Consider the following 26,361-nt stretch of genomic DNA (forward strand, 5'->3'; position numbering starts at 1 on the left):
TTAATGAACTTAACATTGACTGATGGGGTAAACGGAGTGGTTAAGTTCCTGTTATAGTTCATAGTTAGGTGTGTGGTTAATGAACTTAACATTGACTGATAGGGTAAACAGAGTGGTTAAGTTTCTGTTATAATACATGGTTAGGTGTGTGGTTAATGAACTTAACATTGACTGATGGGGTAAACGGAGTGGTTAAGTTCCTGTTATAGTTCATAGTTAGGTGTGTGGTTAATGAACTTAACATTGACTGATGGGGTAAACAGAGTGGTTAAGTTTCTGTTATAGTACATGGTTAGGTGTGTGGTTAATGAACTTAACATTGACTGATGGGGTAAACAGAATGGTTAAGTTCCTGTTATAGTACATGGTTAGGTGTGTGGTTAATGAACTTAACATTGGCTGATGGGGTAAACAGAGTGGTTAAGTTCCTGTTATAGTTCATGGTTAGGTGTGTGGTTAATGAACTTAACATTGACTGATGGGGTAAACGGAGTGGTTAAGTTCCTGTTATAGTTCATAGTTAGGTGTGTGGTTAATGAACTTAACATTGACTGATGGTGTAAACGGAGTGGTTAAGTTCCTGTTATAGTACATGGTTAGGTGTGTGGTTAATGAACTTAACATTGACTGATGGGGTAAACAGAGTGGTTAAGTTCCTGTTATAGTTAGGTGTGTGGTTAATGAACTTAACATTGACTGATGGGGTAAACGGAGTGGTTAAGTTCCTGTTATAGTTCATGGTTAGGTGTGTGGTTAATGAACTTAACATTGACTGATGGGGTAAACAGAGTGGTTAAGTTTCTGTTATAGTACATGGTTAGGTGTGTGGTTAATGAACTTAACATTGACTGATGGGGTAAACAGAGTGGTTAAGTTCCTGTTATAGTTCATAGTTAGGTGTGTGGTTAATGAACTTAACATTGGCTGATGGGGTAAACAGAGTGGTTAAGTTCCTGTTATAGTTCATAGTTAGGTGTGTGGTTAATGAACTTAACATTGACTGATGGGGTAAACAGAGTGGTTAAGTTCCTGTTATAGTTCATAGTTAGGTGTGTGGTTAATGAACTTAACATTGACTGATGGGGTAAACAGAGTGGTTAAGTTCCTGTTATAGTTCAGTTAGGTGTGTGGTTAATGAACTTAACATTGACTGATGGGGTAAACAGAGTGGTTAAGTTCCTGTTATAGTACAAGTACACCTTGATTTTGATAATCAATCAAGGTATGAATACTGGATTCTTTTCTGTTTTTAGCCGAGGTCAAAGGTCAAGGTCACAGTGACCGAAAATAGAATGAAAAATTTGGTTTCCGGATGATAACTCCGATAGTTTAAATCCGAATCAAATGAAACTTTGATATATTGTTGGGTACCAGGTAAGGAAGACCCCTATTGATTTTTGAGAAAATAGGTCAAAGTCAAGGTCACAGTGACCTAATTTAGAATGAAAATTTCAGAAATATTTGGTTTCCGGATGATAACTCAGAAAGTTTAAATCCGAATCAAATGATATTTACAGATATTGTTATGTACCAGGTAATGCCACATCATTCCTGACTTTTCAATGTATCCCATGCAACTCGGCTCATGCACCCCTGGGTGCATATACTGATTTTTGTTATTTCCGGAAGTAAAGAGTTATCCCAAAATTCTACTTAAAATGACATTGAGCTCCCTGTGACTTATGTGTGGGTTTGAAGATGTCATCACTGCTGTCATTATGACTTATGTGTGGGTTTGTAGATGTAAGCACTACTGTGATTGTGACTTATGTGTGGGTTTGTAGATATAAGCACTGTCGTAATTGTGACTTATGTGTGGGTTTGTAGATGTCAGCACTGCTGTCATTGTGACTTATGTATAGGTTTGTAGATCCCAGCACTGCTGTGATTGTGGGTTTGAAGATGTCAGCACTGCTGTGATTGTGACTTATGTGTAGATGTAAACACTGCTGTGATTGTGACTTATGTGTAGATGTAAGCACTGCTGTGATTGTGACTTATGTTTGGGTTTGTAGATGTCAGCACTGCTGTGATTGTGACTTATGTGTGGGTATGTAGATGTAAGCACTGCTGTGATTGTGACTTGTGTGTGGGTTTTTTGTAGATGTAAGCTCTACTGTGATTGTGACTTATGTGTGTGTTTGTAGATGTCAGCACTGCTGTGATTGTGACTTGTGTGGGTTTGTAGATCTCAGCACTGCTGTGATTGTGACTTGTGTGGGTTTGTAGATCTCAGCACTGTTGTGATTGTGACTTATGTGTAGATGTCAGCACTGCTGTGGTTGTGACTTATGTGTGGGTTTGTAGATGTAAGCACTGCTGTGATTGTGACTTATGTGTAGATGTCAGCACTGCTGTGATTGTGACTTATGTGTGGGTTTGTAGATGTAAGCACTACTGTGATTGTGACTTATGTGTAGGTTTGTAGATGTAAGCACTACTGTGATTGTGACTTATGTGTAGATGTCAGCACTGCTGTGATTGTGACTTGTGTGGGTTTGTAGATGTAAGCACTGCTGTGATTGTGACTAATGTGTGTGTTTGTAGATGTAAGCACTACTGTGATTGTGACTTATGTGTAGGTTTGTAGATGTAAGCACTGCTGTGATTGTGACTTATGTGTAGATGTCAGCACTGCTGTGATTGTGACTTGTGTGGGTTTGTAGATGTAAGCACTGCTGTCATTGTGACTTATGTGTGGGTTTGTAGATGTAAGCACTGCTGTGATTTGGACTCTAGCATACTCACTTTGTGTCTTAACTCAGAACAGATCAAAGGCCAATGATAAAGAGCGATTTATTAACACTTCTGTCGTGACGTAATCTTGAGTGAAGTTATTTGTAGTTCTGTATGATAATGGGCGGTTCATTAACACTTGTTATGACATTTTAAGGATTTAAGTATTTGTCATAGCTCACACGAAATCCTGTTGATGGGGGAGTTGGATGACCCCAGCTGTATATATGATAAATGGCTAGATATGTTCGATAAATCGATAAAAGCAGTATTGAGAACACATGTATATCTTCTCATCGCTGAAATATTGATGGGGGTGTCATATTTAAGGAATCTGTTGCCATTTGCGGTGAACGTCCGGAAGAATGTATAATTAAATTGTGGGGTTTGGGGGGGGGGGGTTCAAAAGGGAATATGACCCAAATTTGTATTTTCCCGTCCAAGATGGGAGGTGGGATTGAAGACTCCACAATGGCAAAAAATGACCCTTTCTCTTATTTTTAAATAAAAAATTCAACCAAAGGGTGGGATGCAACCCAACTTCTGTAACCCCCTATAGATCCACCACTGAGTAACATATAAGTTACGCTATGTGCGTGTCTTCATGTTATATACTAAACATCGTTAATATTAAAGGTTTAATGTGAAGCGGTCCGTGGGGCTCCTTTACTGCTAAATTCTGTGTCATCCCCTTTATGACCTAGAAATCATTCAACAATTACATATGCCCCCCTCCCCCTTTCCACTGTTGAACTCCCAATGTCCTGTCACCGCCCGAAAATCCTACAGGCTCCCCAATGGTAGAGTGACGTATCCAGGTATTTTGGGTATACATGGTAATATATCTATCTGCAGAGTTTGATCCCTGGAGTCGAGTGCTTACTTAGACCCGCTTTTATAGCCTAATTCTGGTGTTTGTTTGTGTTTGTAATGGTATATGGCCACTCATTGATAGATAGGTTCCGGACGTGAGTCGCGCGTGTTAAGAGGTGCAGCTTCCTGGATTGTGTCATAACCCGCAACCACCACTGCTCGGGCTGTGTTGTGTGGGATTTACTACGAACAACAGGTATCAAAGTTTTAAATACATGTATCTTGTTTGTGGAGGAAAAGATTGTATAGGGGTTGTTGGGGTTTTTTTTTTGGGGGGGGGGGGGGTGATGGTTACGTCCCATAGGAGAATTATTTACTCATGTGTGTGTACTTACTCCTCTCTCTTTCTCTCGTGTACTCACTCCTCCCTCCCTCTCTCTGTCTCTGTCTCTCTCTCTCTCTCTCTCTCTCTCTCTCTATATATATATATATATATATCACAGCACCAATGTGAGATTTCGAGGCTTTTTTTCCCAAACAGTTAATACATAGTGTGTATAACTTTGTATGGATATTGAAATGATCTGTCAGACAAGGAAGAAGTGAATTGTCAAAATGCAGATATTCTCACTTAATACATTGTAAATAAAAAAAATTTTAAAAAACCACCTCTACTTTGAAGGATGTCTATGGAATAACCCATTGGAGACAGGAAAACATTCTTGACACTTAATGGCGACAAACTTGCTTATTCTAATTTTTAATGTGCGTATGTGTGATTCCGATTCGTATAGCGTGATGGTCAGAAACATTTGGGGTTGTTGCCAAATCACGTGGTCACATAAAATCTTCATCCCCCAGCCGCCTGTCAATTATCGTGTGCATGCAAGTTCAAACAAAGTTCGATTACAGGGTATTGTAATGGGAGAAATATTTAAAATCGGCGTTTAAAGTAGAATTTTAAAGGTCTCCAAATTTATACGTGGGACAAAAAATTTCAGATCGTTGAGGGGAAAAGGAGGGGGTGTTCTGAGATATATAGATACACTATCTTATTAGCACAAAAACACAGGGGTATTGTTGCGATCCATGCCTATGACTAGATCTGCAAAGTATGAAGTATGTATATTTCACCCCCCCCCTCCCACCCCCAAATTATTATTGACCACCCCCCCCCCTCAAAATTCCTTGAAGAATAATTGGCCATCATGGGACGATATGAAATTCATGCCATTCAAAACAATTTAAACATATATATAAAAAATGCAGCGTCCGATAAAAAAAGTACAAGACAAACACCATTGCGTGCTATAACAATCGCTTTATAGAATTATGATAATAACAGTAATTAAAAAAGGCTATCGTAGTCTGTGCACAGAGTTACTTATATTACATGTATCAGATAAGATTATTTTTGTACCTAAGATTATGATGTAATAATTATTATGTAAAAAATGAATGTAATTTAGATGTACGTGTATATACTCTTTGACAAAGGGACTACGTAATACCAGCTCATATATATTTTAATCTTGCATTGATTCTCGACTATTGGGGCATTTAATTAAAGTGTCATTACTCAAGGGATTGATTGCAAGGTTGATCGACTATTTAATTGCGATGTGTACGTGATGGAAGTTAAATGTAATAATTTGTCTTTTATTCAAAACGAGATATATAACAATGAGGCCAAATCTGTAAGTTTCACATCAATAATGACAAATATGTCAGTTTCACATCAATGATGTCAAATCTGTCAGTTTCACATCAATGATGTCAAATCTGTCAGTTTCACATCAATGATGTCAAATCTGTCAGTTTCACATCAATGATGTCAAATCTGTACGTTTCATATCAATAATGACAAATCTGTAAGTTTCACATCAATAATGACAAATCTGTCAGTTTCACATCAATGATGTCAAATCTGTCAGTTTCACATCAATGATGTCAAATCTGTACGTTTCATATCAATAATGACAAATCTGTAAGTTTCACATCAATAATGACAAATCTGTCAGTTTCACATCAATGATGTCAAATCTGAAAGTTTCACATCAATGATGACAAATCTCTTAAGTTTCACAAAAATCTGTAAGTTTCACAACAATGACGTAATTTCAATAAGTTTCACGTGTGTAGATTTCTTTCCATAACCCATACATGGCGACAGAAAGAAATCAAAATTATCAATAAATGTTTGTATTTACATTTCCAATGTTTTTGTTTTTGGTGTCTTCACAAATTGTAATGATAGCCATTTCCTCGTGATTGAGGGGGAGTTGTGAACAATTAATGCGGGGGAGTTGTGAACAGTGCACGTATATATGATTAGTATATCTATTTTAACGGCTGAGAATTCTGACAGAAATGAAAGTAGAATGTAGATATGAATTTTGAAAATACTATGCGAAGCACTTTTATGTTAAGTTTATGAGTAAAATGTCCGGAGTTTGCACATCGATAAATTCTTCAAAAAGAATGTTTGATTCTTATAATTCCAATTCATTGACTTTATTAACAATTGCAAAAAATTGAATAGTTTCCCCGCACTATGTTATTTGTTTTCAGGCGTGTATGAATACATCGCGTTTTCGGATTTATTGATGTATAAACTCTTGTTCTTATTTTTGTCCAATCAAAACAATTGTAACAAATAATATTGGAATTATATGAAGGTATGAACTGCAACGCCTCACCCCGGCCTGCTTCTCGTGAAATCGCGGTACATGTCGTCATGAAGCTTTGCAGTTCATACCTCCCATGTATTTTGAAAAATGAAATTTATTCTCAAGGTTTTTCTTTTCTTAAAATACATAAGAACTGACATATTCGAACTTTTTAATAAAAAATAAAAAAAAACCTGCTGAATTTATCCTCGTGTGTATAAATCGTTCTAAAATATCAGCTTGTTTATCATGTCCATTACCGTGATAATGTACGTGTAAATTTTTTTTTCCTGGGGTAGGAATGTGCCACTACTAAATCGATTTCATGCTGCGCCGCATAAAAGTTGTAAGAAATATAATCACCTAAAAAATGAGAGATTATTCCGCCCGACTAATTTCATCCTCGTACGTATACCATTAAAGACTGGGTAAACAAAATACTACTTTTGCCCCAATTGTGTGTCCGGTTCCCTCTATAATTGTGATAGTTGTGTGTTGAACGGTGAGTTTGCGGGGTCGGAGTTTGGAAGAAAGGAGTGTTGTAATATATAGACGCTGTACTGTTCATGTATAAGTACTCACTGTACTATACATGTATAAGTACTCACTGTATTGTTCATGTATATAAGTACTCACTTTGATAAGAATCCTGAGCTTGAAGTTTGAGAAAGAAATCAGCCCCCGGCGTTGCCCATCTCTCATCTACCCTAGCTTAGTGCCCGACTCGCTTACTCTCACGAGATGAGACTTACTCTCATGAGATGTCTCATGAGACTTACTCTCACGAGATGAGACTTACTCTCACGAGATGAGACTTACTCTCATGAGATGAGAGTAAGCAAATCTGGCACTGACTTGACTAGCGAAGATGCCCATCTTAGGGCATTAGCTTTTGTGTGTAATTTTCATTTGATTACAATTCAATTTTAAATAAACAATACAATTACATGTATTTCAAACGCTTTCCCAGCCCTGCTTCCCCAGAGACTGTGATGAGTTATAATTGATTTTAAAATGCGACACATCGCATCATTCACAGGGGATTTGCAATGATAAGAAGTCTCTATAGTTTCCCGTTTTATAGTTCCTGTTTCGCTGCTAGTGCTGGTTTGTTCATATTTAATTAGTCTTAATTAACAGTCTCCCGTTATTTTAACGTACTAGCCGGGTTTACCAGCGACAACCTGTTGACTGTTGTTGATAGCATAGATCTGCATTTAAATATCGGTCATTGTATGTACACACCATCCTGATACATACAACAATAGACATTAAATTTTCCGCGGCCATATTCTGTGGTTTAAACCTTTACTGGTGTGGAAGTTTATTGGAAATTTGAACATTTGTTGTTAAAAGGTGAGCTTTCTTTGAAAATGAATCTACGAAATATGAGGGAAACGTAGCCTTTAGTACGAGAATACTGTAAAGTGTGGCTTGAATATATCTTATTGGTATGATAAAGAGGATGAGAAATAATCGCTGTAGCTTACATGTCCTTCTGCTTACTAGTGATTAATTCATAATTGTCAGTCGAAATATGTAGAAATCTTACAGAAACATATCATATGGAAATAGGCGTATACTATAGACTTATTAAGTAAACCTACACGAGTCGTGAATAAATTTATTAAAAAGCATAAACCTTTTGAATATATACATCGTATGTTCAGTTAGCAAGGTGAAACTCCCTATACCCTATATTCCCCCCCCCCCCCTCTTTTATATATATATATATATATTTTTACCTCTCTGGTCTTTTACTGGGTGTGTTTTTATTTTGTTGGTTTTTGGGGTTTGTTTTGTTTTATTATGTGTGGGTTAAGGGGAGGGGTGAACAATTCAATATTTGATCGTTAGTTTGAGACATGCACAAGCATGTATTAACAAAATCTGGGTTTTTTGTGGATTGATTATTCAGCATTAGGTAATCTCTCACGACTTGATAGTTCGGATATTGTTGACACCCATGCTGTGAACTCGCAACCCGTGAAGCGTGAGGAGTTTCGCTTTGTTAACTGAACATACTAGTTATTCAAACTTTGTTTCACCACCAAAAAAAAAGGTTTAAAACTTAAATTATAGTCACTGGTTTTCACATAACAGTAAACGGTAACACCAGGAAGTTTAATGTTAATCTTCAAAAGCAGGATACCGACGAAACAGGAAGAAAATACTTGTTTCGAGTATCCTATACGAACCACTTCCATTGGTATCGGCAATGATATGGGGGAAATGGGTATATTTCAAAATCTCTTGCTATGCATTATCAGCACATCACACTGAGAGCTGTCCTCATCATGATTGGACCATTTTATTATTACTTCATCGCAAAGAGTTCTAATCACAAGTATAGGAGAAGATATATCGCACAAATAATCTTGTATCATTATGTATGACAACTTAAAAATAATTTTGAACTTGAATTATCTAATAGTTGAGCGATCTGGAAATGACCCCCCTACAGTGGCGTAGCTACAGAGTAGCACTGTATGCATGTCCTTACAAACATTTTCGTTAAATGTTTATATTACAATAAATGTCCTCAGCTTCTGGGTGGGGGGGGGGGGGGATATTTCAACCCTAGCTACGCCACTGCCCTAAATCCTTCACAGACGTAAAAATTTATGTTTTACATGACAAGCTTCATTAGAGATTCTGTAATAACGATGTGTGTTTACTACAAACTTTTAAATTACTTTTGTTTTAAGATTAAACATCGTTCAAGAAACACCCTGCGGTTTTGTAGGATATGTGTATAAAAGCTGCATACGTAATTAGCATTTGAAAAATGTGTCTCAAAAATACAACCAATAGTATTTGTTCTACAAAAATGTCGTTTATGAAAACTAGCTAGATTGAAATAAATCCATATGATGGGCAGATATTTGAGTTATTTTGATACCTATGTTCTCCAGACGCATGGGCTCGCGGTCTACACGTATTGAGTATTTGATCAATGGTAATTATTCGACAAACAATGCCCTGATTAGCTTAGGTCGTTGTCGGGACAAATATAGGTGTATATATACAACAAGTTAAATTACGTGCGTAGATACACATCTCTTCTTCCCTTTAAGCCATGCTGCAAATCTGATTCATCAATTTACATTGTATTAGTGAATGGTTACAAACAAAACGATTCATGTCCTGTCTAAAATTGGCAAGATTTGAAGCATATATTCCAACATTAGACACCTGAGTGTCGCGGAGCGTCAGTGGTATTATGGATTCTTTGTCCGCAGACGACTTTGTCATCTCCAAGAATATTATTTCGAACCAGAAGTTCACATTTGACTGATTAAATCATTTTTATAACAGAAATGTCACGCAATAGTATGACTGCACAATGCTTTTATCATTATAATGAAAAGTGAAGTTTTCTCGAAAGGAATCAAATTTTGCGTCGAACTGAAATAGCAATCACTTTTTAAACACGTCCGGTCTCCGTTAAGGTTCATTTTTTTTTTTTTCACGATTTCGCGGTTTATTTGTAGTTTTCTGATGATGGTGTTGATTTCGCGGTTTATTTGTAGTTTGCTGATGATGGTATTGATTTCGCGGTTTATTTGTAGTTTTCTGTTGATGGTGTTGATTTCGCGGTTTATTTGTAGTTTGCTGATGATGGTGTTGATTTCGCGGTTTATTTGTAGTTTGCTGATGATGGTGTTGATTTCGCGGTTTATTTGTAGTTTGCTGATGATGGTGTTGATTTCGCGGTTTATTTGTAGTTTTCTGTTGATGGTGCTGATTTCGCGTTTTATTTGTAGTTTGCTGATGATGGTGTTGATTTCGCGGTTTATTTGTAGTTTGCTGATGATGGTGTTGATTTCGCGGTTTATTTGTAGTTTGCTGATGATGGTGTTGATTTCGCGGTTTATTTGTAGTTTTCTGTTGATGGTGCTGATTTCGCGTTTTATTTGTAGTTTGCTGATGATGGTGCTGATTTCGCGGTTTATTTGTAGTTTTCTGATGATGGTGTTGATTTCGCGGTTTATTTGCAGTTTTCTGATGATGGTGTTGATTTCGCGGTTTATTTGTAGTTTTCTGATGATGGTGTTGATTTCGCGGTTTATTTGTAGTTTTCTATTGATGATGTTGATTTTGCGGTTTATTTGTAGTTTTCTGATGGTGATGTTGATTTCGCTGTTTATTTGTAGTTTGCTGATGATGGTATTGATTTCGCGGTTTATTTGTAGTTTGCTGATGATGGTATTGATTTCGCGGTTTATTTGTAGTTTTCTGATGATGGTATTGATTTCGCGGTTTATTTGTAGTTTGCTGATGATGGTGTTGATTTCGCGGTTTATTTGTAGTTTGCTGATATGGTGATGTTGAGGTCAATGTTCTAAAGGTCATTCAAGTCAACGTGACGTCTACTAGGATATCCTCTTCATATCGCACAATAACAACATTTCAAACATTACAACTCACTAGTGCGTACCACGTAACAACGTCTCCAACCTCGAGCACATGCGCGCGCTACTCACGTCAGTATCAAACTACTCACGTCAGTATCAAAAATATATTTGTGTACATACTTTATTCAAAAAGATTACTCAACACGATTTTCTGTTGACTACTGACTTTTCATTTGGACAAACAACATCGAGTGAAGGTATTACACTGTACTTACGGGGCGGATCTAGGATTTCTTCTACGCCAGTCTCCGTCTATGTAATTGTTAGTTTGTTTTAGAATTCGTGATCATCCGTCACTTGTCTCCCCGACAGCCATATTCGTGGATCATTTTCTGTGACTAATAAAAAATAAAAGCATAAAATGAATTCTTGAAAGGGGGATAAAATGAAGATCAATACCCAACTTTGAAAACACAGCTGATTAATGTCTTTATATTGATCGTTAATAATTCTAAAAAGCAATTTCCCCCTGTTATTTTTATTTATAACAATGGTAATTTTTTATAGTTGTTTTGAAAAAAAGAAGAAATTGCACTAAAGATTTGTCAGAATAAAGACATCAGTTGGATGCATGCTTTGAAAATTTGAAGAGAGAGAGAGAGAGAGAGAGAGAGAGAGAGAGAGAGAGAGAGAGAGAGAGAGAGAATTAAATTAAGCTCAATGAAAATTCAAAACATGTTTTATCTGTAATGAATGTAATGTTCCTTGTGGTAGTTATGTTAGGTATGCAAACTCATACAGATTTATCACGTAGAGTTGTAATTCGTACGTGGTTCTATTATGAATGAAAAATATTACATATCACGCGTGCACATAATTAATCAAAATGTTCGTTGCCATTGTTACTGCCACAACCATCGAAGATATTACACAAGAGACTGGACTTCAACATATGCTAATAATGATGTAACGTTAGAATAAAAAAAAAAGCACATTAAATCGGCCGCTAAAATTTTAGATATTCTAAACTAATTCCAAAGAGACACAAGGAAATTGTAACATGAAATACTTTATCTAAAATTAATAACAAAATCCAAAAACAATTTAATATGAATTCTCACGGCGCATTACGTGTACTGTCATTTATGTAAGAGCACTTGAGAGATTTTTTTAAAAATCATAAATGATTTTAGTTTTTCAATATTGGATGCGTCGGGATATGCAACAGGAACTTAGATGAAATTCATTTTAAAATCAGCAGGCTCGCCTCAAAGGATCTTAAGCTACAACATGTACATATATCGAAAAAGTTCAGAGAAAACCACGGACAATTGGGTTCGAATTTCCTATTGTATATAAAAAGAGTACTCTTTAAATACTAGTAGTAAATTCGAATCCAAGCGATATACGTGTAATTGTGGAGAAAACATAATTTAAATACGGAAGTCACCCAAGTCAATGCTGAACACAGGGAAACATCAACATTATCAAACTGAAACATCATTTATTCCCAAATTAGATTGCAGCATGTGTACTAAATAAAATTACATGTATATTAGTTTTACACCAGATTTCATTATTAAGGTACAATTAAATAATGGGTGCCCCGGGGGGCAAATCCCCTGGACTCCCCTGAGGGCGTACCGGGGACCTAAATGCAATCCTAACCGTAACCCAGACCCCTTGTTTCTCGGATTTTTCCCACGCCCCTCTAAATTGAAATCCTAAATCCGCCTAAATGCTTTTAAAGGCAATTTTCTATTGAAGAAGCTAAATCATGATGGCGTGCAAATGACGCAAACATGCATGACCATTATTTCATTGCAGAATTGCATTATTAGATTCATACTTCAAAATTGCTTAATGTGTCTTAAAATGGAACAATTAATTTATCGAACAAATAAAGAAAAAGGCCACCTCAAACAAACAAACAAACAAACAAACAAACAAAAAAGCTTCGCGCGATGAACATGAATACGACTTTGGATCGTGTTTGTTCTGACTTTGGGTCGTGTTTGTTCTGACTTTGGGTCGTGTTTGTTCTGACTTTGGGTCGTGTTTGTTCTGATGGTGTCGTTGTAAAAACACTTTATTGCATACTGTATGCATGTCGCACTTAATTGGAAGTACACTTCTTGTTGGATCAGATAGTATGATATGCAGGGCCTGATTCTAACTGTGTGAGAAGAATGCTGAGATATGTAGGGCCTGATTCTAACTGTGTGAGAAGAATGCTGAGATATGTAGGGCCTGATTCTAACTGTGTGAGAAGAATGCTGAGATATGTAGGGTCTGATTCTAACTGTGTGAGAAGAATGTTGAGATATGTAGGGCCTGATTCTAACTGTGTGAGAAGAATGCTGAGATATGTAGGGCCTGATTCTAACTGTGTGAGAAGAATGCTGAGATATGTAGGGCCTGATTCTAACTGTGTGAGAAGAATGCTGAGATATGTAGGGCCTGATTCTAACTGTGTGAGAAGAATGCTGAGATATGTAGGGCCTGATTCTAACTGTGTGAGAAGAATGCTGAGATATGTAAAGGCCTAATTCTAACTGTGTGAGAAGAATGCTGAGATATGTAAGGCCTAATTCTAACTGTGTGAGAAGAATGCTGAGATATGTAAGGCCTAATTCTAACTGTGTGAGAAGAATGCTGAGATATGTAAGGCCTAATTCTAACTGTGTGAGAAGAATGCTGAGATATGTAAGGCCTAATTCTAACTGTGTGAGAAGAATGCTGAGATATGTAAGGCCTAATTCTAACTGTGTGAGAAGAATGCTGAGATATGTAGGGCCTGATTCTAACTGTGTGAGAAGAATGCTGAGATATGCAGGGCCTGATTCTAACTGTGTGAGAAGAATGCTGAGATATGTAAGGCCTAATTCTAACTGTGTGAGAAGAATGCTGAGATATGTAAGGCCTAATTCTAACTGTGTGAGAAGAATGCTGAGATATGTAAGTCCTGATTCTAACTGTGTGAGAAGAATGCTGAGATATGTAAGGCCAAATTCTAACTGTGTGAGAAGAATGCTGAGATATGTAAGGCCTAATTCTAACTGTGTGAGAAGAATGCTGAGATATGTAAGGCCTAATTCTAACTGTGTGAGAAGAATGCTGAGATATGTAAGGCCTAATTCTAACTGTGTGAGAAGAATGCTGAGATATGTAAGGCCTAATTCTAACTGTGTGAGAAGAATGCTGAGATATGTAAGGCCTAATTCTAACTGTGTGAGAAGAATGCTGAGATATGTAAGGCCTAATTCTAACTGTGTGAGAAGAATGCTGAGATATGTAAGGCCTGATTCTAACTGTGTGAGAAGAATGCTGAGATATGTAAGGCCTAATTCTAACTGTGTGAGAAGAATGCTGAGATATGTAAGGCCTAATTCTAACTGTGTGAGAAGAATGCTGAGATATGTAAGGCCTAATTCTAACTGTGTGAGAAGAATAACGAGATATGTAGGGCCTGATTCTAACTGTGTGAGAAGAATGCTGAGATATGTAAGGCCTAATTCTAACTGTGTGAGAAGAATGCTGAGATATGTAAGGCCTAATTCTAACTGTGTGAGAAGAATGCTGAGATATGTAAGGCCTAATTCTAACTGTGTGAGAAGAATGCTGAGATATGTAAGGCCTAATTCTAACTGTGTGAGAAGAATAACGAGATATGTAGGGCCTGATTCTAACTGTGTGAGAAGAATGCTGAGATATGTAAGGCCTAATTCTAACTGTGTGAGAAGAATGTTGAGATATGTAAGACCTAATTCTAACTATGTGAGAAGAATGCTGAGATATGTAGGGCCTGATTCTAACTGTGTGAGAAGAATGCAAGATTCAAGATTTTATTGACGACAAGAGCACCATTAAATGCATTAGGTGAACGTCAACCACCACCACAATAACAATATATATATTTGCGGTAAGTGTATATATGTAAGCAAAATAGTGACTCAGATTGTTATTTCTTAAAAGCGGACCTAAGTACATTGTACAGGTTAGTCTATAGTCATAAGTTTTAGAGCAGCTTGTATGAATAAAGAAAACATGTCTGGTCTGAGTGAGATTTGTAGGGTTTACAATTGTATGAATATAGTAATTTAGTACGGTTACATACTCGTCTCTGAATGTATCTTATTCTGGTCAAGTAAAACATCTTCAGTTTGTTCACCTGTCATATCTAGGGTAAATTGGGGCAACTGGGACATCAGGGTAACTGGGACACTGTAATATTTTTGATTGGTAGTTAAAAAATCCTTTATAGCCCTAGTATGAAATTCTTCTGTTGAAAACATTACCTCAGTGTCGTCTGCTAAAAAGTGAAATTTGGCAGCTGAAGACGAAATAAACAGAACAATTATCGGGTCTTTGATCCGAAAGGTAAGCACATTTTGTGTATGTTACGCAATAAGAAGGGGGGTTGTCGATGTAGATATTATAACTGTTATCATACAAATTATTTAACAATTTGATTTGTTAAAATTATATGGATAAACGTTCTAATCACTTTCCAATACCTCGATTTGTAAAACGTAACAAACACTCGCGAAAAATGTTGAGTACCATGCAATTTATCAATGACCCATTCCATTTCAGAATAAGAAATTCCTTCGGGATAAAGACACCATTTATTTTCATGACGGCTTTTACAAAACACAACCATGCACCTTATAAAATACTTAGAAGCGGAAAATTTATATGCTAATATTGATATAAACATTTTTTTGCAAAGTATTTATATCTTATCACATTAAAATTGACTAGAGTATTTACGAAAATTGAATTAATATACGACATCGTACCGGATGTTGTGGTCTGAGATATTGTGACGTCACAAATTGATAATTTTGATAAACACATTGTGCAATTAAATAATTGCGAATGGGATTATTCTCAACCATTTCTGTTAAAACCACTGCTGTTTCCAAATCTTCGTTATTCATTTAACGTGTTGGTAGTAATGCCAGTACAATAATTACAATAATAATTATTTGAATGTATATTATTCTCCACATGATTATTTCCTTTTTGAATTGGGGTAAGTGGGACAGGTGTTCAAGTTGTATTTTAGAAAATCAGATTTTATGCATTTCAAATAAAATTATATCCTTAGATTTGGTGAATTGTGCAGGGTTTTGGATAGTTCATAATGTTTAAAGGATAAATAATAAATTTATAATTCTCTATTTTAAAACACAGCAAATTTGATTCAATTAATAATCTTAGATTTCAAACATAATAAAGGTCGTTATAATTCGCTTATGATTACATGTATATGGTATGTGCATGTTTGAACAAGTGTTTTGAGTAGGTGTAATGGCAAGACGAAAGAAAATCCAAAACCCCAAACAAGTAAAGTGGTCTTAATCGTCTATGAAAAAAGCATTAAAAATTAGGCCTACATGTGATAAACTAAGCTTTCGCAAAGCTGCAGAATTACTGTCTGCAATACTAAAATCTACGCATGAAATGAGTGCGAAATGAGAACAAGATACTGATGCCCCAGCCTCCCGACCAACCGTGTACTTCACATCGGATCAAGAGAATCAGCTTGTTGGTCATATTCTAGAAATGGCTAACTGTGGATTTGGGTTGACAATTGATAGGTATATAATTGAACTTATGCTCAATATTTAATAGATAATCGAATCTGAAGCACTTTGCCGGTTTTACCTGTGTTTAATGTCAAGATTGATCGGGAAAGGAGGGGGGGGGGGGGGTTGAAGGATCGAGGGAAGGAGGGAGGAAAACGGGCTGGGGAGAGAATTTAAGGGGCTGAACGACAAGATGGGATGAGGAGAGATTAGGAAAACGGGTTGGAGAGAGAGGAGGAACCCCTTGTTTGTCCTTGTCCCCACTTAATCTTCTAACTTTAGGTATCAACATTGTTGTCCCAGTTACCCCATTACAGAAGGGCAACTGGGACACTCAGCAGTTATACGATTTGTCTCCCTTCTTTTTGGAGTAATGCTTCTGAAAGAATTTCATACCTGAGAAATGAAATTTAACATATCTATCTTTTATTGCATGACATTAAACTTTTATAAATACATCTCTATTAGTATGGAATATCAAAAATAATCTAAAGTGTCCCACTTGCCCCAATTTCCCCTACCAGTTCTCAATTTTGTAAAATTTATCGACAGAAAATTTCAAATTTTGCTGAATTTCATTTGCTATATATACATAATTTACAGAGAACTATAGAAAAAGAGTTCGCCCTCTTAATTATCTCATTCTTATTATATATGTATACAAGGTCATTTCACATTTGAGGACATATTCAAAGTTTACAAATCCTTGAGTGTTTTCTTTGTCACGATTTAAACCCATTGTAAAAAAGATTAGTATCTTCACCAAAAGCATCTTGTAATACTATGTTATGACGAGAATTAGAGGTTTTTGAATTGAGATTTCTTACATAGTGGTTTCATCGTGAGTTTGAATATTTCGAAGGTCAACGGATAGATACACGTGCGAAGTTCTAATAATTCAACAGATCTAGATTAGTGGATTTACTGCGGACCTAGATTAGTGGATTTACTGCGGACCTAGATTAGTGGATTTATTGCTAGATTAGTGGATTTACTGCGGACCTAGATTAGTGGGTTTACTGCGGACATCTAAACCATCTTTCAATGTAGACTTGCAAGTTTTTATAGCGACCGAGTCAAATTGAAACTATCGCTGATACTGTCCACGAGTGTTTGAAAGAACTAACACGATTTGAAAATATGCCAAAATACGTGCATGGGTCATTCTACAAAACTTTAACAAAATGTGCGCTAGAACACCCCCTCCCCCCATATAAAATCGGTAGAAATGGCACATTTACAACATCTGCCAGAGTTTAAATCCATTTCATCATTCCACACTTAAAACGGGCATACCTAATTAACTCATAAATGATATTGTTGTACATAAAAGAAGCCAAAAGGTACACGGTCACTTCAAATGACCATCTTTCTAAGGTCAGCTGCGTTTTATATAGTTGAAATCTGGTTGAAATCAAAGCGTGTTTTTGGTGTTTTTTTTAAATCTTCTTGACGTTTGTGTTTATCTTAGCTTTTATTTCTTCATTTATTTCGGTAAAAATGAGGATATGTACGCAATCGTACAACAACTCGGCCATTTCCGTGGTTACGGAAAAGGACGAGTGTGATCCGATTGAGAATATATGTACGTTACCAATCGTGACTACTCGGCTACGAGCGCGTGATCCTTACGAGACCGACGTCACAACTAACGTTCAACTACTTCCGACGTTACATCGACGTCATTCTACCCATTTTTCATTATTTGTATACTTCGTATACTATACAATCAACTTTACTTGAATCTGGCTTCCGTTTGAAAGAATCGTTTCCTGTAAGTTGAGCATGCGTAAGTTGATCGCGGGAGTTTGATGAAAGTGGTAGGCCCAGAACATGAACTTTCATGATTTAAAAAACAAATGTTAGTGAAAGCAGTGCTAATTTCAGTAAGCCTGTTAAAAGCATCCGATATTTTCACTAGATTTCTGTAAAACTGTGAAGATGAGCGAATAATCCAATACACGATAAGCCTAATATTAGGTTAGTGACACTATTATACTTTAGAAGTCTTGGACAAGAACGGTAAAACGTCGTGTGGCTTAATTGAGTTTCTAATTTCTGTGGAAACGAGGGGGTTATTTATATTCGGTCCCCCCCCCCACCCCCTCAGACCGAGTATGAATAACCCCCTCGTTTCCACAGAAATTAGTGAGTTTCCAAACAAGTTTTTGACCAAATGTTTCATACAAAAACAAGGTATTTTTTAAAAAAAAAAAAATTTGATTAAGTCTTTTGGGGGAACCAATTCCTTGTAAATTAGAAATGTCAGCAGTTACCAGGCAAGTACAGAGCATCGTTTTCCAAAGGGGGGGGGGGAGGGGGGGGGCGGTGGTGGTGGCTTCCGTATGGTCTAAAATGTTTGCCCCCCCCCCCCCCCCTTCCGATAATGAAAATAACCCAAAACATGTAAAAGATGTTCTATCTTTAGCACATAGGCAAATTCACATTTTAGGTCATGTAAGTCAAGATGACAGATGTTCGAAATTTAAGCTTTCATTCATGAGGAGAGTGATTTGTAATGAATACAAGCATACATAAGAAAAAGAATTAAAGATATATATATGATAATCTTGTATTTAGTTTACTGAATCTTCTCAATTTTGTGTAGACCTGTTCATTAATCTCCTTCACAGGCCCACAAATGAAATTTTTGCCTCAAAATTGCATAGTAGATCTATCTAAACCATATTTCTTTGGCCTCTGTTTATTCTAATGAGGTAAGCTTTGGCCAAATTAAAAGTCAGGGAGTTCAATTATACCTTATTGCACTGGTTTGGTTTTTCCCCTACCTTGTATGAAATGTTTTTCCCAATTTCAAGTAAATGTTTCTATCTAAATTTTCCTTAAAAAGGCCTAGGCCCTTGATAGCAAGGCATAAAAAAGAATGTTCAATTTGCCAAATCTCTTTTAGTAGCTGTCAATTTTAGATCAAGAAAGTGAAATTTTCATTATGAACTTTGGCATGTAATTGAATAGATGAAAATTTTGAGTACAATTGACAACCGACCACCTTAATGGCACCTTCACGTGAAACTGCTAGCTGTCTGGTGTACTGAATATCATAATTAACATGATTAAGATCTGTATTTTATTTTTAGTCCCAAATGCAGTAGCAAATTAATTCTTTACAAAGTGCACAATATAAAAATTATACATGGTTTAGAAACAACAGCCTTACAAGGTCAAATTAGATACAGGCATATATTTGAATAAACCCGTGCTACATTGGACAGCACCTGCAGTGTTGATAAATCCACATATCAATCCATTATGAGTCAGGTTCTCCCTAGAAAAACCATTCCGACACAATCACTTGATCACCTTTACAAGCTATATATAGTGACTTCCATTGTTGTATTGGTTTCTGTGTCACCATGGTTACCAGTTGCTGTAGAGTACAGATGTACTGCCTTTGTAATTTATGTACTTTAATTTCCAGACACATGTTTAATTTGAAAACCAATCAAACTGGTCTCAGTACCCATGATGAATGAAATTCAATTGAATTGAATCAATTAATTTGCTGGTAAATTAGGATAATTTTCACCTTTCAAAAGCAGTCACCTACAGACTTATTTGAAAAAAAACTGAAACATAACAATATTTTATGATGATGCTGTAATTGTGTGTAAGAATTATAAACAATATTTTGTTTTATTATATAGCTAATAAATAGTCTAATATAAAATCTGCGTAAAATCTAGAGAATGTTAGCGTTCAATATCCTGAGAATTTATTGAACGCTAACTTTACATTGCGTAAATTGTATGCGCCCGAAACATTCCGAGTATGAGCGTTCAATATTGACGTTACCGTAACGACGTAAACAAGCAAAAATGGCAGACGACGGTCCTCCGAATTTGACAGAGCCGGTATTTGATATTTACTTAAGCATTATGTTTTACTGTACATAAATTATGATGTCCCCATTTACAAAATCAGTTTGCTTCATGCATTAATGATGGGTTAAATATTGAACAGTTAAGAAATGCATGCTGTTATTGCACACTGGCAATATTGATGAATTCTCGTCTATTTTGGAGTAGTTTGAGTGAAAATGGATATAACTTAACAACCAAATACTTTAGCTATATAATAAAAGGGTTATTGAACTTATATAGGTGAATATTGGCACTCGTTGGCTGTCAAAATGCACTCGCAAGCTCGTGCATTTTCACAGCCAACTCGTGCCAATATTCACCGATATAAGTTCAATAACCCTATAATATCTAGTATAGATAAATGGATTAGACTTCAGAAATTGTTAACCCTTCCCTTATTAGTATATAGTGTCCTTATATCTGTGTGTGTGTAAAGAGTACTAGTAATTGACTGTATTCTGATTTTACATTATCAAGGTTATGAAAGAAAACACATGGTAATATTGTATTTCGTATTATACTACAATGGGTCCCAGTGAATTTATCAGTAGATATAAGATTCAAGGTGAACTTCCAATGTCGTATGCCTGAATTAGATAGTATAATTGCCTTAATTGATGGCAGTTTGTTGTAGATATTTAATTAGAAGTGCTAGTTTGTGACTGTGCACCTGTTATGGTGTACTTGATGTGATTGATTTTAAATTAAGGTTTACATCAGACCCAATTCACTTAAGATGCAGAGACTTCACCTGGTGTATTGATTTTTGTTGTTTTCAGGTGAAACAGAATTTCTGTGATTATACCTAGCAGTACCAACCAGAACATAAAACAAGATGTGACACTGAAGAAAACGTACAGCCATTTTTTTCCTTCAGAATTACAATGAGGAGAGAGATGAAATGTGGAGGGGGGATAGTGATTTTACTGGCTTGGTTGAGTGGGGGATGGTGTGCTGATCCAGTGTTAACCCCAGAAGTAGTGTCAGATTCGGGGGGGAATTCTGCCAATGCCAGCAGCTTTATCACGTGGGCTCCTGTACCAAGTTATGACACATACTCCGCGGGGAACATCAAATATGATGCATCCGGACTTACCCCGCTCTATAATTTTGCCAAGTCTTTTATCAATGGTGCAGTTTTTCCATATGGTATTCCTTGGGGTATGTATGCATGTTGTATAAAGTCAATTAACTTACAAATACAGTATGTATTGTCAACTGACTACAAAGTTCAATTCAATAGGAAATACATATATATACGGTATATTGTGTCAACTGCCTTAACTTAACATATCCACATGGTATTGCAGTGTGCGAAACTAACTTTAAAGTCCTATAGACTTTGGGTCCATAGTTATTTTATTCCCTATAGACCACAACAAATTCCTTTAGACCGAAATTTAACATGCAATATTCATTGTTATTAAAAAATAAATAATAGACACAAATTCGATTTGGTAATTCGTTCATAATTTAATTATATTCTTTTTCAATTTCATGCACAAGATTTTCAATTAGAATTTCGTTTTCTCTTTTTCATTTTGATCCCGCTCAGTTTCACTGTCTGATTCTTCATCTAAGTCACTTCTACTAGGTTTTGTTTTTTCATAATTCTCTGCGACTTTAGCCTTGCTGGAACTTGTTTTACTGATCGGTTTCGGTTTGATGCACCTTCCACATATTTTAACTGTTCAAAAAAGGCCATTTGCATGAAAATGGCATATATTGAAGTAAATATCAAATTGATACCCCCCCGTTGAAAATGGAATAATCTTATTTGAATTTTACAGCTAAGGGGTGAACAGAAACATCAGCGTAATACATATAAACTGGTATATGTTTAATAAGTGGCGGGAATCATTTTTTTTTACTCAGAATTCCTACAGACAAGCCGGTCTATAGCTATTTCGATTGTTATAGACCGACTCGATTTTCTATAGACAATGTCTATCGGTCCGTGGTTAAATTCGCACACTGGTATTGACCAAATGTAAAGAACTTGTAAATACTGAATTCTGATCTAATATAATTTACCTTTAAATTGGCAAAAATTTAGATTTAGAGTGTTGAAATTGTATTCTCATCTTCTCAATTAAGGCAACCTTGGGCTTTAATCAATCTAAAACAGGAAGATGATTCACATTTCGACTGGTTTTATCTGATGATATTGTTACAAATTGTAATAATCACCATTTCTTCACGCACCTGCTGTGGTAATGCTAAACATTGCGCATATGAATCTTGATAAATATATAGAGTGTCCATTTTAAGAGCTGGGAATTCTGACAGGATGAAAGTATAAAATGTAATTTATACATTAAGAAATAAATTTAATTTTCAGTGTTCATGAAAACTATTATGAAATACCTGCCCTTTGGGCAGGTATTTCTATCAATATTACCTGCCCAAACAAGAATTAGCATGCCCGATAAAAAGAAAAGATGCAGCAAAAAGGTCAAAGTTTGTTTAATCATAATGCAAATAATGTTTATTATTCTATCCTTTTGCCGGTGAAATTCCCGTTTCCAACGTTTTTCTTACTCTAGTCTTGTTTATGTTCATTAGGGTCGGGGGTTTGTCTCTTTGTCTTTTTTTACCCAGCTTTGCCGCAGCACTGTATTTTAGGCCAGGTATCATTTTGAACAAATGCGCATGCTGCATCTATATAACGTCGTCGGATGCCCACAACTGATCTCGTCCTCTACTGTGTGGGTATCTGACGACGCATCTGTAATTGCTCGGTACTATTACTACATGTTGACGCTTTTCTAAAAATGTCTGCACGACAACAATTTGTAATACATTAAAAGTTAAGTTGTACTAGAAAGTATCATTTGCAGGAGGTACTCATGTAACATTCAGATAACAATCTTGAATGATCGACTGTATGAATTAACTTCATAGTAAACTTGTCCGATGATTAAAAGGAAAGGGATTTTCTTGCACAAAATTAGACATGCCAAGCGGGCTACTGATTATGTGATTTTTACATGCCTGCTCCCGATTTTACTAGGCTCCGGGCATCAGGCTACCGGGTTATTTCAAAGACTACACTTTTGAAAATACATGAGGGTATGAACTGAAATGCTTCATATTGGCATATGAAGTGCTAAGACACTGGTATATGAAGCGCTAACACACTGCTACATAAAGCGCTAACACACTGGTATATGAAGTGCTAACACACTGGTATATGAAGCGCTAACACACTGGTATATGAACAGCGATTTTTTTCTACCCACTGGTACTGGTACCGGTACCCATTCAATTGGGAAATATAGCGTCAAAATTGAACAAATTGGGAATTTTCTACCAACGCATCGGCAAATGATTTCAACCAAAACAAAAGAAAAGAAAGAACAAAACAAGAAGTATTCATCACTTTACAAACTTTATGGTAATATTTGCTGTTGTGAGACATAGGGAATCATCGTAGGCTCGTTTTAGAATTGTCATAGCTCTTCAATACTTGATCTGTACTTTCGATTTAATGCCGGAAGTGAACATTTTAGTTAACTCGTACAACGTTTCAGACTAAGTAAATCACGATGTCAGTGATCTAAAGGGTGTTAAGAAAGTTCGTTCCATGATTCACATTATGCCTAAACTTATTTATAAACAACTCATATACAAGTTTTTATGTTTTTAATAACCAGACAGTCCACCTTTGTTTTTCAATACATTTTTAATTCTGTTTGGCATTGAATGAATTAAAGAAATCAAATGTTTCTGAGGTATCTCCCTCCATGTACGTTGAAGTCGGCGGCGTAATTGGTTCATTGTTGTTGGGCGCGGATCTTTGTAGGCCTCGCTGTTCAGAATACTCCAAAGATTTTCTATACAATTTAGGTCTGGGGAATTGCCTGGCCATTCTTCTTTCGAAATAAAGTTTGGTAAATTATTTTCACACCAATTTTGTGTTAGGAGGGCAGTGTGAGGTGTCGCTCCATCTTGAACAAACGTAGCGTGTCCTGGATATTGAACCAACTTTCGTTCGTCAATCCTACCACTATTTTTCTGTCGATTCAGAGCAGGTTTTAGTTCTTTTTGAAGAATTTTCTTCACATAATAGTCAGCATTAATAGTTTTGCCGACTGGAACAATGTGAAGTTTGGACAAACCCTGAACTCCCATCGCACCCCATATCATGACTTTAGCGCTTGACTTGACACAGCTTACGTCTGGAACCTCATCTGACTGGGACCCCCATACAACATCGTCCTGTCGGTTCGGAACATGAAACAAATATTTTGTAGATTCATCACTAAAGATGTAGTTCTCCCAGTCTTCAGCCGTCAAATGCTTGTGATCACGAGCAAATTTCAATCTCTTTTGCCTCTGTTTTTTTGTCAGTAGTTGATTTCTCGATCTTTTAAATGCCTTCCATTTTTTAACTTTTCGCAAATAATTATAAACAGTTACATGACTTACATTAAAGCCTGAGTTCTTAAGTTCCTTGCTGCATTTTCTTGTTGATTTTCCTCTTTTGTATTTTATGTTCTCCACTTTTTTCTTTACTACCCCCACTATTTTCGATGGCCGACCGGATCTCGGTTGATCGGTTAGTTGTTTATTTTGCTCTCGCCTTCGTCTCCACTTTGTTACCCATCGCTCACTTTTACATAGTTGCTTAGCCACATCCTTCACACTTAATCCTGCATCTAATAAAGCCAAAGCTTGAGCTCGTTCATTAATTGTATCGACACTTGTACAGGACGTCTGCTTTTTCAACGAACTCGGCATATTTATTTCATGACGTAATAGACATTATGTTTACATCACTCCATAGCAACACGAGAGAGTGCACATAGGGAAGGATAACTATCGATATAATGGAAAACAAATTCTAAAGTGTTACCAGTAAAAATTTGAAACAAAAATATTTAGTTTTTCTATTTAATTTTTTAAATTTACAAACGGAACGAATTTTCTTAACACCCTTTATGTTTTGGCAAGTGAATTGGGAATTTTTAGTCTCAAAATTGGGAAAAATCAACGGTTTTTGGCATTGGGAATGGTACCGTTTATCGGTACCAGTTATATAAGGGAAAAAATTGCTGATGAAGCGCTAACACACTGCTATATGAAGTGCTAACACACTGCTTCATTAAGTATGCTAGAGTGAGGCATTGCAGTTCATGCCCTCATCATGGTCATGTACATGATTTCAAAAGTGAAATAATTTTTTTTGAAGGTGGGGATGCATATTTTCAGGGTTCTCATGAAGATTTTTTGCACCCGACTTTTCAAGAGTAAAATTGCAGTAAACTTTTGTCTGCATTTTGAAGTTATTGAATATAACTTTTGTAAAGTAAATAGACTGGAGGTGATAATATCTAGCAACAGGAGGACTCACAGGTCTATAAGAACATGAACACACCGACCACAGTGTCATGGCTTGTGTATGTAGTATTTTTACAAGCCCAACCCCAATTTCACTTTACTTGGGTCTTTGGGCCAGTGGCAAATGTTGAAGACTGTTTAATCATTGCTTGCCATTCATCAAACCTTAATTTGTAATGTACAAAGACCCACACATGCACAAAAGCACACACGTGTATATAATTATAAATGTGCAAGCATATTGAATTCATTGGTGAATGTAATTTAGGAGCTGGAGATGTATTTTCAAACTCCTTCATGTGAATTACTAATATTATCTTTTACAGATTTAATGGAGAAGGCCATAAATGGGACACTTATAAATGATGTTACAACAAATTATATGTCGGTAAGATACTTGCATAAGAACGCTTATGAATGAGCTGTTTCAATGTAATCTCATTATCTGTGTTGTGACAGTATAATGATGATGCTTACAAAAGAAATGTGCTATATCTTGCAGTACCTGAGACAGTTTGCAGGCTATGGTGCCTGTGTTGTGATTGGCTTCCTCTTCATCTTCATCTTCCCTCTGATTGGTCTCTGTTTTTGCTGCTGTCGCTGTTGTTGTAAAAATTGTGGGGGGAGAATGATGCAGCACCACGAGGACACAAAGGCAGACTGTAAACGTCGGACGTTTGCCATCATCCTCTTTGTTCTAATAGCATTTACAAGGTGAGGCGAATGTGATTTTTGTGTCTTCTGTACGAAAGAAGAAACTTGTAATCACGGCTGGAGTTGAATCAAAGTTGGGTATTACAGTTGTAGTACAAGTCGGACCAATATCCATCTAAGTCCACCACAATTTTTTGTCCCTCACTGCGACTTGGAAGGGGACATAGAAATACCGGTGTCCGTGCGTCCATCCGTCTCACTTGATTTTGTTGATGCAATTCCTCTGAAACTACCCAATGGATTTTGTTTAAAT

General features: G+C 36.3%; 1 protein-coding gene across 4 annotated transcripts in view; it reads left to right on the forward strand.

Moving 5' to 3' along the window:
- The first annotated feature begins 3,558 nt into the window (after positions 1-3,558).
- LOC125659344 (prominin-1-like) overlaps positions 3,559-26,361 on the forward strand; it is a 92,397-nt gene continuing 69,594 nt past the window's right edge. For 2 of the 4 annotated variants that reach the window (XM_048890996.2, XM_048890998.2), the window contains exons 1-4: positions 3,559-3,805; positions 20,831-21,212; positions 25,721-25,782; positions 25,897-26,108. In XM_048890996.2, coding sequence (XP_048746953.2) covers positions 20,936-21,212; positions 25,721-25,782; positions 25,897-26,108 — 551 coding nt within the window. In that variant the 5' untranslated portion in view covers positions 3,559-3,805; positions 20,831-20,935. Of the gene's footprint in view, positions 7,575-20,830; positions 21,213-25,720; positions 25,783-25,896; positions 26,109-26,361 lie in introns of all 4 variants that reach the window. The other 2 variants (XM_048890997.2, XM_056150593.1) reach the window with 2 other exon arrangements.

This window comes from Ostrea edulis, chromosome 9 (assembly GCF_947568905.1).
Source record: "Ostrea edulis chromosome 9, xbOstEdul1.1, whole genome shotgun sequence".
Lineage (NCBI taxonomy): Eukaryota > Metazoa > Mollusca > Bivalvia > Ostreida > Ostreidae > Ostrea > Ostrea edulis.